Source organism: Nuphar pumila, chromosome 9 (assembly GCF_984573655.1).
Source record: "Nuphar pumila chromosome 9, dmNupPumi1.hap1.1, whole genome shotgun sequence".
NCBI lineage: Eukaryota > Viridiplantae > Streptophyta > Magnoliopsida > Nymphaeales > Nymphaeaceae > Nuphar > Nuphar pumila.
The window spans coordinates 25,295,268-25,313,545 of NC_143257.1; the positions used below are offsets into that span (position 1 = coordinate 25,295,268).

The 18,278-nt window shown below is 35.9% G+C and overlaps 1 protein-coding gene and 1 long non-coding RNA gene across 2 annotated transcripts in view; one reads left to right on the forward strand and one right to left on the reverse strand.

The window, feature by feature from the left end:
• Nucleotides 1-14,343, reverse strand: part of LOC149828505 (protein phosphatase 2C 50-like) — a 34,071-nt gene extending 19,728 nt beyond the window's left edge. Inside the window, exons 1-4 of the mRNA XM_090017622.1 lie at nt 14,152-14,343; nt 12,504-13,832; nt 12,062-12,403; nt 11,875-11,980 (exon numbers count right to left, since the gene is read on the reverse strand). Coding sequence (XP_089873748.1) covers nt 11,875-11,980; nt 12,062-12,403; nt 12,504-13,472 — 1,417 coding nt within the window. The 5' untranslated portion in view covers nt 13,473-13,832; nt 14,152-14,343. The remainder of the gene's footprint in view (nt 1-11,874; nt 11,981-12,061; nt 12,404-12,503; nt 13,833-14,151) is intronic.
• Nucleotides 14,344-14,676: 333 nt separating this feature from the next.
• LOC149828506 (uncharacterized) lies at nt 14,677-17,595 on the forward strand. Its single transcript, XR_016434039.1, has 2 exons — nt 14,677-16,976; nt 17,180-17,595. It is a non-coding gene; the product is annotated as an uncharacterized LOC149828506 (long non-coding RNA).
• The last annotated feature ends 683 nt before the right edge of the window (nt 17,596-18,278 follow it).

Consider the following 18,278-nt stretch of genomic DNA (forward strand, 5'->3'; position numbering starts at 1 on the left):
ATGCCACTGTATTTTTCACAGCATTTCTGTATCCTGTATACTGCATATTACCACCTATCTTATCTGTTGCACTCACCTGTGCATGGCTTCAGCACATGCTGCACTCACTTATCTATCGCATCAACCTCCAGCATACACCTCCTGCCATACACTTCCAATTACACCTGTCATATCTTCACACTCTACCCACTGCACACTGTGGTATTTTTACTTACAGCATCTTATCACTCTGCATTCTCACACCCCTCTAATGCACGCCACCACCTGCTTATCACAGCCATCTATCCACACCCACTTGCACAACACCTGCTGTAAATTTCCTGTAAATGCCTCTCATTAACACTTGCTGAAAATTCCCTGTAAATACACTTCACTAAGTATTTGCCGCAAATGCATTTTGTGGGTACTTATTGTAAATCATTCTTCAAAATATATATTGCTAGCATTGGCTGCGCCTGCTATGAACCATTTCTCATTTCACAGCATGTTATTCACTGCATTCTGCAATTTGTTGTAGCCTCACTCAGTATGTTCTTTGCCAACCTTTCACAGCACTTTATTAAGTTGTTGTAACTTTATCAGATGCATCCCTAGCTGATGCATCATACAGCATCTTCACCACTTCTTACTGTCACCATCCCTGCTGCCCACCATCTACAGCAGTGACACCATTTTCATTCCACCCACAGCAACCACTTACTGTGTTTCCCTGCCCATCCTCTTGAAAAGAAGTGTTTTCTCTGGTTACGGGTCATGGATCTGAAGATCCAGACCCGTGACATCCACTTCTTCATTAATGGCATTATGTAATACTGATTATTGTAATGAGGGTATTTTAGTACCCTAATTAATTTTGTAATCACATGTTAATATAAAGGAATACACAACAGCCGACCCTAAGACTGATGGGCATCGGTTTCTCCCAACTTCTCTCTCCCTTTCTCTATCTCTCTCTGTTTTTCAGCTCTCACGCGTGGAAGGACCTGGAGATTCAAAATCTAACACCTCTCACTTGGTGTGTTCATTACACATTGCATCTTGTTCATACTCACATCATATCGTTTTTTATATGCTTATAGCATGTCAATTGAAATACTTTCAGCAACCCATCTGTTGTTCCTTACCTATGCATATTCATCACATCATTGTTATACCTCTAGCATGTCATTCATCATATATATCTTCACTAAACACAAAGGCACTGAATGTGCCTTCTCATATGTAGATTTCCATTGGCTTGAGATGCCATTGTCTCATTAGCATAAGATTTATATATATATATATATATATATATATATATATATATATATATATATGTGTGCATTTCATTGTTAATACAAGCATAGCAATTTTGCATAGGTGTTCTCATTAGAAAAGAAATGATCACATCCATTTTCATTTTCAAGATAGTGTCTTCATCTCCTTCTATATGCGGCATCTTGTTAAACTCTGTTTTGCAGGAGAGATTAAAGTGTTAAATTCCTCCTTAAAATTAGAAGCTTTTGTAATTTTAAATTCAATTCAAGGTTGTAATAAGTAGATATTAATGAGAATTTTTATTTTTCTGTATTAGAATAGAATGTATGAGCATGTAAATATCATGAATTACCTATTTTATATCATTTTTGCTTTTATTTCAAAAATTCACGAATGGTGAAACACGAATGACACGTGCACCTTTCTAATAAGAGGTAATTAATCCTAAGTAAACGATTCACATTTATGGCCATAGTCAAAATGTGAACAATACTTAAGATTTTTATCTTTTATGGAATAACATTTGACCTTCACTTAGGTCGCTTTTGAAAATCATCGTATTTCTCTAAAATTTTCTTCCTTTATCAGAATTTGACTTGTAAATTAACTTAAAATATATTCGTGGCCATAGTCAGGATATATTGAAGGTTAATTTCACTTTAAATCCTATAAAGGCACAAAAAATTTATCTTATTCTTCATCAGAATTTAAATATAGATTATGTTATAATACATCTGTGACCAGTCATAAATGTATTATAATTTCAATCTTATTTCAATTCTCCTAATAAATAAAATATGATTTTTAAATCAAATTTTCAAATCCTTTCAAAGCATTCATCATTTAGGATAGAATTGCATTTCTTTTCAAATCATTTTCAAGTTATTTTCCAAATTCCAAGTGATTTTTTGAGATAAATTTTCAAAGATATTTCTCATTTCTAAAATCATTTTCAACTCTTATTTACAAATTCAAATTCATCTTTTGTTCTCAATTCTATCTTATTTCAAAATTCAAACTTCAATATTTCAATTTCAAAGTTCAATTCAATTTTGAAATTCATCTCCAAATTCAAAATTCAATTTCAAAATCAATTCAATATTCCAATTTCAAAGTTCAATTCAACTTTGAAATTCCCTTCTGATTTCAAATTTCAAGTTTGAAATCAAGTTCTATCCTCCATTTCCATTTCAAACTCCAAAAACCTCCAAGTTCTATCTAAATTCTGAGTTTGATTCTCAAATTCAATTCACTTTGAAATTCAAAATCAAGTTTTGAAATTGACTCTGAGTCTCAAAATTGATTTTTTCTAATTCAGTCCTAATTTCAAAACTTATTTCAGAATCACTTGGAAAAGTCCCGAAATTTCTGAGGCATTTCTCAAAAGCATACATCTTTGCATCTTCATTGCATAAGCATGATTCTTTGTGCATTTAGGATTCTAAAATAATTACTTAGACAATATTTAGGCAAAGCAAAAAACATTTATTCGATCAGTGGTTCAATTACCCCCGGTAAAGGCACCAGGAACGATTGAACCTCGTACCGACGAGCGAATCCCGTCTCTCCATCATTTTCTCACAAATATTTCAAAAATGAAGGGGAGTTAAATTTTCAAAATCTTTTCCAAATAAAGGTCAAGTGAGACCTTGCAAAAGAGTTCCTCTCTTCTTTCTTTTCTTTTTCTTTCTTTCTTTTATTTCCCCTTCAAAAAGGGAAAAGAGGCTAGAAAGGAAAGAGAAGGAAGAGAAAAAGGAACTGAGGAAAAATTTTGCAATGATCACACCTGCGATTTCCGATTTTCTTCTTCTCTATTGTTTTGCATGTTTTTTTTTCTTGTTTGGCTTCGTTTTTGTTACAAGTACTATGGCCGAAGACTTCCAACTCGGATTTGGTGCAAACCACCATTTACCTTCACTATCGACGACCGAAAAATCTCCCCCTGCAAGTGACCGGTCTCTTTTCTTCCACCATCGATCTTCCTCTTCGTCAACTCGGTCTTCAGCGTGCTGCAGCCAAAAATGGATTCCAGCAACAAAAAGAATGTTTGTAACGTGAAAACCAAGGTATAAGTCTGCTCCCTTCTACCCCCACATTCGGCGGGCAGCCCTTAAGGTGTGCCTTCCTCCCCCTCTTTACTTTTCGGTTTTTAACCCTTTGTTTTGTATAAAGAACCTGAGTATTGGCCTCTTTCATTTTTCGTTTTGTTTTGGCTTTTTGGTATTAGGTATTATTTGTAGATTAGAGTCTAGATCTGAGGTCTGATTGTTTTCTTTTTGGTGTTTTGGTCGAGTCTTGTTTTATCCGGGTCAAAGAACTTAATCGAAAAGGCTCGTCGAGTAAGTTCTGATTTGTAAAAATTGTCTCTATGAATCCATAACGTAGTTTACTTTTATATTTGTTTAGTTTTAGAGTAGATATAATTTTCTTTATTTTTATATTTAACTTTTTCATAAAATAAATTAGGAAAAATTAGGGTTTTTCGATTTTCTTGATTTTTCAAGTATAGTTTTGGATTTTTCTTATTGTTAGGTTTAGATTAGATTATTTTTGTTATTTTCGTGATGTTAAGTTAGTTTAGGTTCAGATCTAGGTTAGATTTAATTTAGAATAGATTCTTTAATTTATTATTTAGTTTTAATTAATTATTTAGTAATTTCTCAATAGCCGATTTAGGGCTTTCGTAGATTTTTTATTCTTTATTAATTTCCGTCAATTAGATTTGATTCCTTTTTGTTTATTTTCAGCATTAGATTAGTTTATTTAATGTTTAAGTCATGTTATTGCTTTTTATTAATTGCTTAAATTAGTTTTTATGTAATTATTAGATTTAATTAGATAAATCAATAGAAAATAAATTAGTTATTTTGATTTTTTATTTAGCTGCATAGATTTGGTTTAATTTCGGTTCTTATGAATTGGTTAATGTTAGTTTTGATCTCAGAATTTCATTCCAGTAATTAGATTATAAAATAGTTGTTTCAATTGTCAATTATCATTTTTGCTTAAACAATTAATTCTTAGCCGATTTATGCTTTTATCGTTTTCCGTTTAAACAACCAAGTAGCAGTTGTTTTCTTCATAGAATAATCGTGGTGTTCTCCAGTTTATTGTCATTCAATTCATTAGTTAGTAATAGTTTAATGTACATTGGTTTGTTTAGTTTTAATTTCAATTTCAATTCGGTAGTCAAAATAGCTTTAGTCTTGTTAAATATTCAATAGTTGATTTTTTTATTCGTTATTTGTATTGATAATTAGTTAGATATTTGAGTGCAGCTCTTTATTATTTCTAGCATTTATTACTGAGTTAGTTTCAAATTAATTCACGTTAGTTAATTATTAGATCAGTTCGAGTTTTAACTTTGTTAGATTAGTTATAAATAAAAGTAGTCGATTCTTGTTCTTTGAGTAAGTTATTTATTAATTAGAGTAGATAGGTTAGTTCCTTATTATATTAATTCCAGATTTTGTTAGATTAGTTTAGTTTTGCAATTGATACAGCACAATGTCTTGTCATACTGTTAGCATGATTTCTTTATTCATTTTTTTAGTTAGTTAGTGTAATTCAAGTTAGTTAATTTTTGTCTTGTAGTTGTCAAATGTTTGTTAGATTCATTCTTTGAATTCACGTTTTTTTTGTTTATTTGATTGAAATTATTTGATTTAGTTAATTTCAATAGGGTAGTAAATTAGAATAATTAATGTCCCTTTTTAAGAGCCCTTCGTAATTTAGTTTTCCAAAATTTTGTAAACCTTCAATTTTGTCCCCTTAACATAAAACCCTTTTTTATTTCATAATTTTGTAAACCTTTAGGGTAGGTCACATTTTTTTTTATTATTACAAGTCCCTATTGTGTCAGCATAAGGAAGAGGGTGGGCTGAGGTGGATACAAACGAAAAAGAGGATTATAAAGCTCCCTGAGTTTTATCTTTAGCCCGAGTTTAGTTAGAATTTTTATTATTTTTGTTCTCTTTTTATTTTTATTAGCTTGTAAGTAAAGAATAGTGTAATTTTTTTTTCAGTTATTAATAAAGTAAAGTTCTTGGTTTAAAAATAATGTTTAATAAAGTTATTAATAAAAAATTTATTATTTTTGTTCCCTTTTTATTTTTATTAGCTTGTAAATAAAGAACTAGATTTTAAATTATTATTTGGTGCACAGTTCTTGGTTTAAAAATATTGTTTTCAAAATTGTCACCACTAGACTCGGTCAACTCTAACCGAATCTATTTCAGACAAAAAAAATTTAAGGGGAAGGGCGGTGGGGTTTAGGGCACGACTCCATCTCCCTCCTCTCCCGACTCCTCCCTCTCCTTGACCTCTCCTCTCCTCCTCCTCTTTTGACGGCGACAGCCTTCCCCGACCCCTCCTCTCCTCTTTCGACGACGGCGATGGCCAACACAAGGTACATCTCTCTCTCTCTCTCTCTCTCTCTCTCTCTCTCTCTCTCTCTCTCTCTCTCTCTCTCTCTTCCGCAAGTGTCGAACCCAGCCCTACTGAGTTTGGCTCTGCTGAACCCCTAGGTTCGACTCTACTGAACTCAAGCCTGCTTGGTCGGCTCTGCTGAACCTAGGCTTGGATTCGGCTCTGTCGAGCCCAGGCTTGGGTTCAACAGAATCGAACCCATGCCGAAAATGGTGGATAAAGGCCTCATATGAATTTTATTTTATTTGGTTCTAGAAAACCTCATATGAATTTTATTTTAATAAAGTTTTATTTTTTTTGTTTAAATGACGAAAATGATGGATAAAGGAAAAGGACTCGCAAACAAAGGGAAAGAAATTGTGTCATGCTCATCTCCACATGTAAGTTCTACAGGTAGTGCTAGTGGTAGTGGTAGTGTTGGTTCTCGTTCATCGGTTGCATCAGATGATAATGGGCCACTATGAGCACATGTGGATAAGCTTGAAAAAGCTAGAAGAGGTGATAAGGAGATTTCGATGCAAGTTTTGTAAGAAAAATTACGTTGAGTCTTACACTAGAGTTAAGGCTCATTTGTTGAAGATATCAAGACATAGCATTTCAGGATACAAAAGAGTTGATGAGGCAATATGGAAACAATACAAAAAAATACAAGATGAATATGAGAAGAGGAAGATAAGGAGTGATTCTTGTGCAGCCACCACGAAGATGCTCAAAAAAAAGAAAAGTGGATGTAGGAGGTAGAGGAAGAGAAATGATACAAGCATCATTTAATACATATAGAAGGTTAGAGATGAATAGAAAAGTAAGAAAGGTATTTTTATTATAATTCATTTCCATTTAATACAGCTAGAAATCCTTATTGGAAGACCTGACAAATTATAACTTGACTGGCAAATTGTAATGAGTGGCTATATACCTCCAAAAACAGAAAAACTACGAACGACAATTCTTGCAGAAAAGAGGGCAAATATTGAGACATTGCTAGAGATTAAGAAATTTTCATGAGAACAAAATAGAGTTTTCATTATTTCTGATGGGTGGACGGATATTCAAAAGCGTCCATTAATTAATTTTACGGTTTCTTCATTAGTGGCCCAGTAATCTTGAAAGCAGTTGATGTATCTGGGCAATATAAAAATGTTGAGTATTTGATGGGTTATTTATATAAGTAATAAAAGAAGTGAGTGATGAAAAAGTAGGGTAGATTATCACAGACAATGCTCTAGATTGTAAAAGTGCAACATTGAGTTTAGTGAGTAAGTATCCTCACATTTTTTGAACTCCCTGTGTAGCACACAGCTTGGATTTGGCTCTCAAGAGCATCTGCAACCCAAAAGAAAAAAAAGATTCGCCTGCATATGTTTTATGTTCATGGATTGAGGAATTAGAAAAAGATGTCAAAAACATTAAGAATTTTGTTGTCAACCACAATCATGCTAATGCCATATTTAATAGGCATTCTGATCTAAAATTATTGAAGGTTGCCGAAACACATTTTTTGTCCATCATTGCGATGGTGAAAAGAATTAAGGAAGACAAAAATATTTTGGTTAACATGATGACTGATGATAATTGAACATTCTATTGTGCTGACGATGTTGTCAAGGCCCAAGAAATTAAGAAGTTCATTATTGATGATGAGTTTTGTAATAGAGTTGTGTCCTTCCTTGAGTTTACGCAACCTATTCGGGAAATGCCAAGAGAAGCTAACAAAGATGAGCTCATGCTTCACAAAGTTTATGAAATGCGGGATAATATGATTGAAAAAATTCAAGTTGCAGTTTTCAAGCATGAGAAAAAAAATCTTGCACTTGATGATTCAGAATTTTTTAATTATATACATTCAATTTTAGTGAAAAATGGGATAAGACCAACACTTCTTTGCATTGCATGGTGCACTCTCAATCTCAAATATTTTGCAAAGTGGTAGGAAGGAGGTGTTGGTCGTATCCCTCCAAATCTAGACCCAGAGTTGTCAAGGCATAGTAATATGTATATTGCAAAACTTTATCGAGAACAACATATTATAAAGCAAGCCACACAAGAGTTTGAAAAAATTTTCTCTGGGAGGTTATATGACCAAGCATTACTAGCGAGAGAGGAGGATATAGATCTTATCACATGCTGGTAACACATGGATCAGAAACACCTCTTTTCCAATGTCTTGCATTGAGATTGTTATCACAGCATGCTACAGCATCATGTTGTGAAAGAAGTTTGAGCACATATGCTCAAATACACAACATAAAGAGAAACAAACTCACCAACAAATGTGCAAAAGATTTAGTCGTTGTTTATTTCAATCTTCAATTACTTTTGCGAACCAATGAGAAATACATGTACTAATTACTCTCTTAGTTATTTGAGTATTTCTTAGTTTCTTCATTTAAATATGCATGTATTAGTATTAACATTTTTAAATTTTAACATCCAAATTTTGGGATGTAAATCCAGAGGAATGTAACTTAGAGGGGGCGCATGATTTCAACACTGTAAACATGAAATTATCTAAGTCTACTCTTCCTTATGATGAATTTGATAATGAAACAGAAAATTATTAGGATAATTACCTCAGTGTCATATACATTGTGTAGGATATACTTTTGGTATGCAATTATGCATTGTTTTCTTCTTTTATTAGTCTAATTTACTTCTTTTTTGCTCGATTTGTTTGATTGTTTCATGTTTTCTTAATTTACTTAGTGTAGTCATAATATATTTTGGTTGATTTAATTGTAGTGCTATTTTTTATTGATGAGGAATAGCAATTATAGATTGTTAATTTGATTTATTGCATAAATTTATGCATAATGAATTAATGATATGATAATTATTTTTACTTCACTAGTGTTAACTGTTAAAATTTATATATATACCCTCTCGCACCTCCGCACCCAAGCTTTTTTAAAGTGTTGCATTGCCGCACTTGTACCCGCACCTACGTGACATAGAACATCAACTATCTCACAAGAACAATACAAAATATTAAATATTTTGCAATTAAGAACATGCCACAAGACTCATACTTTCATATTACATAAATAATAATATTATGGCAATAGTTGCACTCGATTTTCAATCGGTTTTCACTCATTACTTGAGTGTCCCAGTGCCATGCTGGATCATATGATGTCATCTTTGTTGGAGTGTGGAGTCTGATTTTTACCTCAGATATAAATCTTTAATTTTTGCGGATCCAACTTCGCGGTAAGTTGACGAGAGTTAGAGGGGGGTAGGGGGATGCTATCCTCTGAGGCAAAAAAAATTTGGAGAGTAGCTTTATAATTTTACTCACAATAAAGATTTTTTACCTTAAGCCATTTTCTTGAGTGGAAAAATGGTGAAAATGCAATCTTACACGACGAAATCACGAAAGCCCTCTTCCCGACGAAAAGATCGGCCCCAAAACTGTTTCACGGCTCCTAGGGTGCGTGGGAAGCTCTCCAGTATGTTTTATATGAATGAGGGTTTTGGCCCTCAAAAGCTCTTTAAAACCTAAAAACATAAAAGCACGATTTTGCTAATTTTTAAATTTGCAGGCATTGTATCATACGATACATGTGATACACCTACAATACACACCCATATCGAGATACAGGTGTGTATCGTATCGATCTCTTGCATCGATACATATCGTACCTACGATATGGCACTATAGACAACATTGGGTTTACTTGTTCATTTTTTACTTACTTTATTTCTACCTGTGTAGCTTAATTATTAATATTCATTTCACAATTTTCATTATTATTCTTATATATGTGGCTATGTCAGTTATGAAGCTTATTTATTTTTTATGCAGATATTTTGTAGTTTTTTTTCTTTGATGCTTTGATTTAGTGAATTTGCTGATTGGAGTTTGATTATTTGCATTCATAATGTAGAAAACATAGTGTTATATTCAATATTTAAAGTATTATTTAAAAAAACACTAAAAAAAATTTAGGTCCTAACCCATCCGAGTTACCGAGTCGACCCACTGACCCGTGAGTCGAGGGTGGGGCGATACGAGCCCGAGTCACAGGTTTGCCAACTATGCACTATAATATATTAGCTAGAAATATGTGAACTGGAGTATAAACCAAGATCTTCAGGGTTTTTTTTTCTTAAATTTCACCATACCGATGTGATCCAGATGCTTGGTTAAGGGACTCTTAAATCATCCAATTATGATACATAAGAAGGATCTTTTAAGGCTTGAAAATCAACGGCTCAGAATTTTTGTAAATATTCAAGCATCCAAAAATCACATTTTTCATCGAAAATACGTGATCCAAGAGTCAATTGCTAGCAAATGGACCGCGCCAAATGCATCTGAAGGGTTGGATTTGCAAAAAAAGTGTCAGAAATGCCTAGTTCACACTCTGGTTCACATATTTCCAGTTAACATATTCTAGTGACGATATATATATATATATATATATATATATATATATATATATATATATATATATATATATAGTATTTTATTTCCTTTCATTATTCAAAGATTCATATAAAAGCATGAAATCATGATTTTGAAGCTACTTCAAGACATAGTCACAAATCTCATTCTCAGGGTTTTTTCGCGAAGGAAAATCTTGAGATAAATTAAAAAACTTGTTTATCTCAGGAACATACAGTAGATTTACATTTTAAAAATATATAAGAAAAATTTGAAAATATATAAATATTTGCATTATTAATGTGATTATATGACAATAAAAACACAATATTTTCAAATAGGTGATATTTTGAAAATATTGCCTTTTCTTTGGATTATATCAGATTTTGAAAATCTTGAGATAAACCGCAGATTTTTCAGAAATGGCCAACATTTGTGACTGCTTGAAGATGCTTGTGATTGAAAAAAAAAAGGAAAAATCCACTTAGGGGGCAGCCTTTTGCCCCCAATTTCAAAAAAGGATCCTTACTTTTCTGAATTTCCTGATACGGACCACAGCTTTCCTCACAACTGTTAAACAGAGACCACAGGTTAATGCCCATCATCTAAATTGACTTTCTGACTTTCCTAATATGGCAACTATAGGTCTTTGTTTGGCAGTTCCAGAAAAATTGAGGCCTGCACTAGGAAATTCAGAAACAAGGTCTGTTCTTTGGAAGTAGGTGCAGAATGTTCGCCCCTAGATAGAAATTTTCCTAAAAATTGACAAGGCTAGTCACTAAAAGTGTCTCAGTCTAAAAAACAAGAGAAGATTAAGAAACTATGTCACAGGGATACTCCATTTTGACTGCTGTTCTGTATCCCTTTATATACAAGTCATACTGGAAACTTCATAAAAATGGTTGTATCCCCGTATCCGCAGCTGTATCCATGTGACATAGTTAAGGAACAAATTACAAAGTATTCATAGAGGGTCCAAAGTGTTGGAGAGTCCATAAACTAATAACTAGAGTAGCCAAAAGTGTCCACAGAGTGCTGTTTGTTGATATCCGTGATGGTGTTTCCAAGTGTTGGGATTGATTGGCTGTCAAATGACCGAGTGACAGTGGCAATTACGCAAGCACAGAGTCTCTTCCCAAAATGCAACAATATGTCAACATTATTAGAAACAAGCCACATTAAATTGTGAAAGATCTTACTAGTAAAATTGAAGAACGAAGAGCATAAAAGGTCTTTCTGGTCCTTTAAGTGTCAATAATAATATGACTCGCATTTTTTGTCATTTTCAGGCACATGCCAACAGTATCATCTGAAGACATCACTAAGGTTAGATCACTTCCTACATCCAATTGTGTTTCAGATAAGAAAGATAATTAGCCAGGAAGCCTATTTAGCATATTGTTTATCCAAAATGAGAAAAAACCGACATATCAATATGCATCCAACCCTGATGATAATGGATGTATCCATCAAGGCTCTTCCACTCAGTGGTTTTGTGCCTTCATCTCTAAACCCGGCATTCTTGACAAATTGATCAGTTGATGCCTTTAACTTCGCAAGATGCTAAAAGAGCCTGTTGTTTTGTTTCAGTATATTCAGAGTGACTACCAAGTTCTATAAGAAATAATGAGAGAATGAACCATACTGTTCATAATTAAAGCACAGAGACAGATCATAGATGCAAGATGTATTTGCTAACCATTTGGGTGAATTAACTCAGAAATTGATCATGCATAGATAAAATAAGCTTCAACCAGAATGAACTAAAGGCACATGACAGGACCAGTTTAAAGCATGGTATGTACCAATTGATCTTGACATGGCAAGGACGCCGAACACACGAAATCCATTCCACTGTATGACCTTTCCTCCAGCTGCTTCAATTCTTGCATATTCGTCCTCTCTGTTTGGCTGAAACAGACAAAATAGGTAAGATACTGATGAAGGAAATAATTTAGCAACGAGGTGCATGATCTTAAAACCTGCCCTTACTTTATGATCGACAGAAAGTGGAATGGCTTCTTTTCCACGGCAAAGCACCGCCCTTGAATCTCCGCAGTTGGCTATAATTATCTGGTAGGAAGAAAGAACTGCAACAACTGCAGTGGATCCTACAGTCTCGGGTGCAATAGGCTCTCCGACATTATCAGGAGGCATCAGCTCTCCAATGTTTATTGTTGTCCCTCCAACTTCTGAATCAACTTTAAGAAAGCAACTAGTAAGTGCTTTCTCCCAGCTTTTCCTCCAGCTACTGTCGTCAAGGATGACATCACCCATGCTCTGTAACTCTTCAGCCAACGACATATGGACCCGATCACGACAGTAATTAGCAACCTGATAATTGACAATTAATGAATTCAAGAAAAGAAAGATCGCCATCAGTTGGTCTCATGCATGGCTGCATGAAGTTAATTATAAAGTGACTAATATGCACCTGGGAACCGCCATGGCCATCATATACTCCAAAGAAATGCAACGTACAGGATTCTGGATTCGGGGATTGACCAACGTTGACTTGGAAATCACAAAGAAATGTGGTTGGATGCTTTATAAATCTTGGGACAGCAGCAACAGCATCTTCCATCTCCGGTCGCCTTCCACAGATAGAAATACATCCCCAAGGAGGGTGGCAGTCCATGTCAGGAACCAACCTCCGCTTGCCTCCAAGCATCGAATTGGTCAGATCAGAAGAAGCGTGATGAATCATCGGAACATCTGGAATGTTGGTCAACTTCGCTGGATCAGAGGAAGCGTACTCAACAATCGAAATGCTCGGAAGATCATACAAAGGAGCCGTTGCGTTCTCATGATTGCATTCAACAAATGCTTCACTTGAATCTCCAACATCCTTCGCCATGATCTCAAGATCATTCAACCTTGGGCTACTGTCATCAGCAGACTCTTCACCACCCCCACCACATACGCTACCAGTATCACACAGGGCCCATAGACAGCAAGACACATCCGATACTTGTTCGCTCTGAGTAGCCAGAGAATCATCCTCCTCACGCAAATTATCAATGGGCGCCAAACTAGCACCTAACAATTTCACTTTATCAAGAAGCTCTGAACTGGTAACCCCATCCCCTACTTCTGAAGCAGCAATGCTGGAGCAAGCCACAGCGAATTTAGTTTCTAACGAGTTGGTTGGGTACCCAACATCCTCTTTGCGTTCCAGATCCGATGTAAAGCCGTAACCTGAAACTCCATCAGAAGAAACTACGGCAGCAGGGATGGGCTCCGATGACACAGTCGCGGGCTCAGAAAGGAAGCTAGCAGCAGGGGCATCAGTCGCAATCTTGAAGTGCCCAATATCCATATGTAACGAATTCTCACAGGCACAGGTAGAAGCTATCCTAAACGATGGAACCGCGACGATCGCTGCTGCGGAGAGGTCTTCCATCACATTCCCCCTTGAGAAAACCGTCCAAGAGCCCAACACTCCTATAACCTACCATTTTCCCAACCTCAAAATCCCGAATTCCTTCCCCAACTCCATCATCACTCGCCCATTATGCATCAAATTTCAATCCACCATGCCCCGGAAACCTCATCGCCCGACATAGCCAGACCCGAAGACGATGCCCACAAGACAAACTGGAATCACCATGAATCAAGAAGGAAGGGGAAGAGACAGCAACCCTTTTCCTGAGATTAGACCAGACCCACTTTGGGCAACCATCTAAACCACCACAAACCCTAGCGGGGAAACACCAAGGGCACCACCAAAGCCATATTTCTAGCAACTGGGTCTCCTTCCAACCTTCAAAAAGCAGACAAAAAGGATCACAGGCCCAGCTAAAAAAGGAAGAAAGAAAAAGGGCATGTATGTATCTATCCTTGAGCAATTCCTGTCATGGTTGCCTGTGGGATAGGGAAACCAGCACAGCCTCTAGAAGGAAAAAATGAGGATGAAATCCAGTACGTTCCCAACAAGTCTCATGATACATTAAATACCCATCACCATCAGAAAGAAAGCAAAGAAGTATATCAACCATCAAAAAAGGAGACACCAACATCAAGAAAAGATCCCCAAAAAGAAACCGATCCACAGGTCAACAGATTAACAGTGAATAGCTTACCAGCACAAAGAAAAGAGAAGCAATGGTAACACCACTGTGGCAGTTAGAGGGTAGAAGGGAATGGTGAAGGAAGTAAACGAGGACACCAACTCTCAGAAGAAGTGAGAGACGGACAGGTGTCAAGTAAGGAATGAAACCAACTCCAAAAGCATTTCACCCTCATCATCAAACTCTCTCTCTCTCTCTGCCCCCGTTTTCTCTCTATCATTTTTAACTCGTATCAATCCACCATCGCTGACCTAATGCTGTTTTTTCGCTATCATTTCTTAAATTATCAAATTAATTAAATTAAGTGCCACACTCTTTCTTTGCTCATTGCTTGCTTGAATGACCAGTATTCGCACCTTAGGGTAAGTTTGATGCGCCAGCATGATTGGGACGAAAATCACGTTGATAACGGCGATTTTCAACAAACGTTGGACGTGGCGGACGACGTTTCGCGCCGCCTCCTTATACATATGTTATTTTCGTTTCACCCTCCCCTGTTATAAAAGTAACAAGAACGAGAGGAACAAAATCGATGGGGGGCGCTCTTCCATCCTCCGTCTCTCTCTCCCCTCGACCCTCTCTCACCCCGACCTCAACTCCCATCTCGCCTGTCTCAGCCTCGACTTCAGACCTCTCTCACCCTCGACTCCGGCGATCCCTCCTCGAAACCTCCGTCTGGTCCCTCCGGTGAACCTCTCTTCACCATTGTTTTGTGTTTCAATTTGTTTTCAACTTTCACCACTGCGGCCTCTCTTCCAGCATTCATTCTGGTCATTCCTGTGGGTCGACCAGCGAAGGTTGGCTTTGCCTCCTCTGCAACTCGTAATGCAGCCATATCCATCGACTGTCAAGGAGACGGATTCCATCCACCATTGATAGAGTAGTTCCCTTCACTACCTGATATTGGCAGCAGGGCCTTCCTGCTCCCTGTGATGCGGCCTCACACTGGAGGCACTACTGGTCGGTGATGATCGACCGTTCGATGCCAACAACACTGGTGTACGATGATCGGTTCCTCTCCAGAAGGTCACGATAATTTATCTTCGGTGATCTCTCACTCTCTAACAATACACCTGCAACACCAACAGAGAGAAACCCTCACACTGTTCCCCTTCCTCTCAAACCCCACATGTTATACCTCCATCGTTCTCCTTCCCTCACGTAAACCCTACATGCTTCTCAAACCATCGGCCCCCTTATCACCTTTAAATCAGTCCCCTCTCTCAAACCCTCCCTTATTTTTGGTTTTTGGTTTTTGGTTTTTTTTCTGCACTTAAATGCAATACCATAATCAAATCGTGTTTTTTAGGTTTATGTTTCTATTTTGGATTAATAACACAATATTCTCCTTGGATTCTTGAGTGAATACGAACTATAGAGGTAAGTTTGGGACTTTTGAAATGATGCATCATGTTAAGGTTTTAAGTGGATCCTTTTTAGCCCAAAATTAATTTTGTCTCTGTGGTGATTAGCTGATTTCATATTTTTGTCCTCTGATTTGCCATAAAAAGCGTGATAAGTAATGACCTTGAGGCTTAAGTTCTTCTCTTTATTATATACTAATGAAGATTGTGCTCCATATGTGAGTTGTATTAATTACCTACTCAGCAGTATCAAAGCACAATCTGATTTGGAAAATTCAGACTTGAAATATATGATGTTTTATTATCAAGTGAATAAAGCAAGCAAGAGGTTCTCTTTAGATATGCATTTGCACTTTTGGGGCTTGTATAAGTGACATGCTTCAAAATATTGGAGCTAATGATTGCAACATTGGGCTCCTACCCTATGATGTATGGGCTTTAGAAAACAGAATGCATTGATTCTCAAGGAGACTTCCTTTGATGAGCATGTATTCTAACATCTGATTTGTGGTTATGAGCTTCTTAAGAGCTTGAAGTTTGACATATGCAGCAACTTGCATTGACTAGATGTTAGGTTCCCCCTTTAGAGTGGTTCAATTATAGAAAGTTGGGTACAACAATCTAGATTTTATTGTACTTGGTTACCCTTATGATTATTACTAAGATGGTGGTACCAATGACATATTTACTTCAAGTTAAAGAGTATTACCTTGTGCTTTGTTCCTACCCAAAATTTTGGCCATGTATCATCTCACAAGGCTTCCAAGCAAGAACTTGCCTTACTGTTTGTTTAAGTAAATTGCAAAATTTATTCTTTAAATTTTTTGTTGAATCTAGCTATATCTCTATTGCATGTTGATCTGCCAAGATAGGTCAGTATCCTGATTCTTCATGTAATTGAGGAAAATTGTATAGAAAGACATACCCTGTCGGCTCAGTAAGATGGAGGAAACCACATCACTTCATCTGTTTAGCATTTATTAGTTGAAAGAGGATAACAAACATTTGCTATAATACCTATCAATTATCAGTTGCAGTCTATACCTATTTGAGACCAAATTCAAGCTCCAATGCTTAAAGAAGCAAACATCTAATCTAGTTTTTGTAGAATATGTTGGACCTCCCACCTCATCTGAAACCAAAATTTTACCTAAATGGTTCAAGGCATGGCTCATTGATCATGGGCTAGAAAGTTGCAACACTCTGTTCAAATCTGTTAATTCTCTAGTTTGTCTTGTGAGGAAGTTGCTGATTGAAGTGCAGTCAAACTTATTAGCAGTTCACAGTAGAAGAATGCTTAATGTCAGTGATAATGACAGTTCAAGCTGATTGGAATTGCATAAATGCAATGCCTCTAATAGGTTTAATACAATGCACTAAGGATAAAGTTCTGCAACACAAGTATACTCCCAGCGAATGGTTTTTCCCTTGTGAAAAGCGTGGAGTTGCTGTAGAACACAAATACTTTCTAAGGTACTTACCTTTCAATATTTTCTGCCTCGTTTGTTTGTTTTTGTTTAGAGGACTTTAGATACAATATAGCATGTACATTCTTGATTACCTCTTGATGGTCGTTGAAGCATTGTTTAGTATTTTTTATTGGTCTTCTTGTGTATTATTATGTTATACTTATTTTCAGGTTGTTTTCATCATGCACATGTTATACTTGTTTTCAGGTTGAAGCATGATGCAAAATGGAAAACATGTGTGCCCATGACGGACTTTGATTGGAAACAAATTACAGAGCCTATGATGAAGTTATACATTGAAAGTCTTCTTGGTGTCCACATTTACAATAATATATTACTTGTTCTAGGCAGAATCACCAAATCATTCAAGGTGTTGTCATCCCATCCACAATAATGTAAATTATGTACTTTTCCTAGGAATAGAAGATCGAGAGACTTTTACTGTGTTAGATAGAGAATCATTTAGACTTTAATAGAACTATACAATTTCAGTTTTCACTCTGTGGTATCTATTGAGAATTTTTTTGTGTTTCTCGATTTTGGCAACTGGGACTTATGTGATTACAGGTTATCCCTTAATTGACGCAATCAGTAAAGTGGGTTCTTGACCCTAGGAAAATAAATTGAGACGCAAAAGGCTTGAAAAAGGACAAAAGTGTCATTTGAATGGGCTGAGAGAGATGTTGATCATGAATGATGTAAGTGGAAATTTTAGAATAAACATACTTGGTCAAAATTCCAATTTAAGATTCATGTTTTGAGCCATATTTGGGGGCAAAAAATCATATTTGGGGCAAAAAACCAAATTTATATCCATATTCTGGTCAAAATTTCATATTTAGGGCAAAATCTAATTAGAGATCCATATTCGGGGCAAAAATCCAATTTGAGATTCATATTCGAGGCACAAATCTAATTTGAGATCCATATTCGATGCAAAAGTCCATATTCGGGGCAAATGTCTAATTGGTGATCCATATTTGAGGCAAAAATCTAATTCAAGATCCATATTTGGGAAAAAAAATCATATTCGAGGCAAAAATTCAATTTAAGATCCATATTCGGAGAAAAAAATCATATTTGGGGCAAAAACTCAATTTGAGATCCATATTCGGTATGTTTCATGGTATGTTCGGGGCAAAAAAGACAAATTCATATTCGGGGCAGAAATCCAATTTGAGATCCATATTCAAAGCAAAAAATCATATTGGGGGCAAAAATCCAATTCGAGATCCATATTCGAGGCAAAAATTCATATTTGGGGTAAAAATCCAATTATAAATCCATATTCAGGGCAAAAATTCAT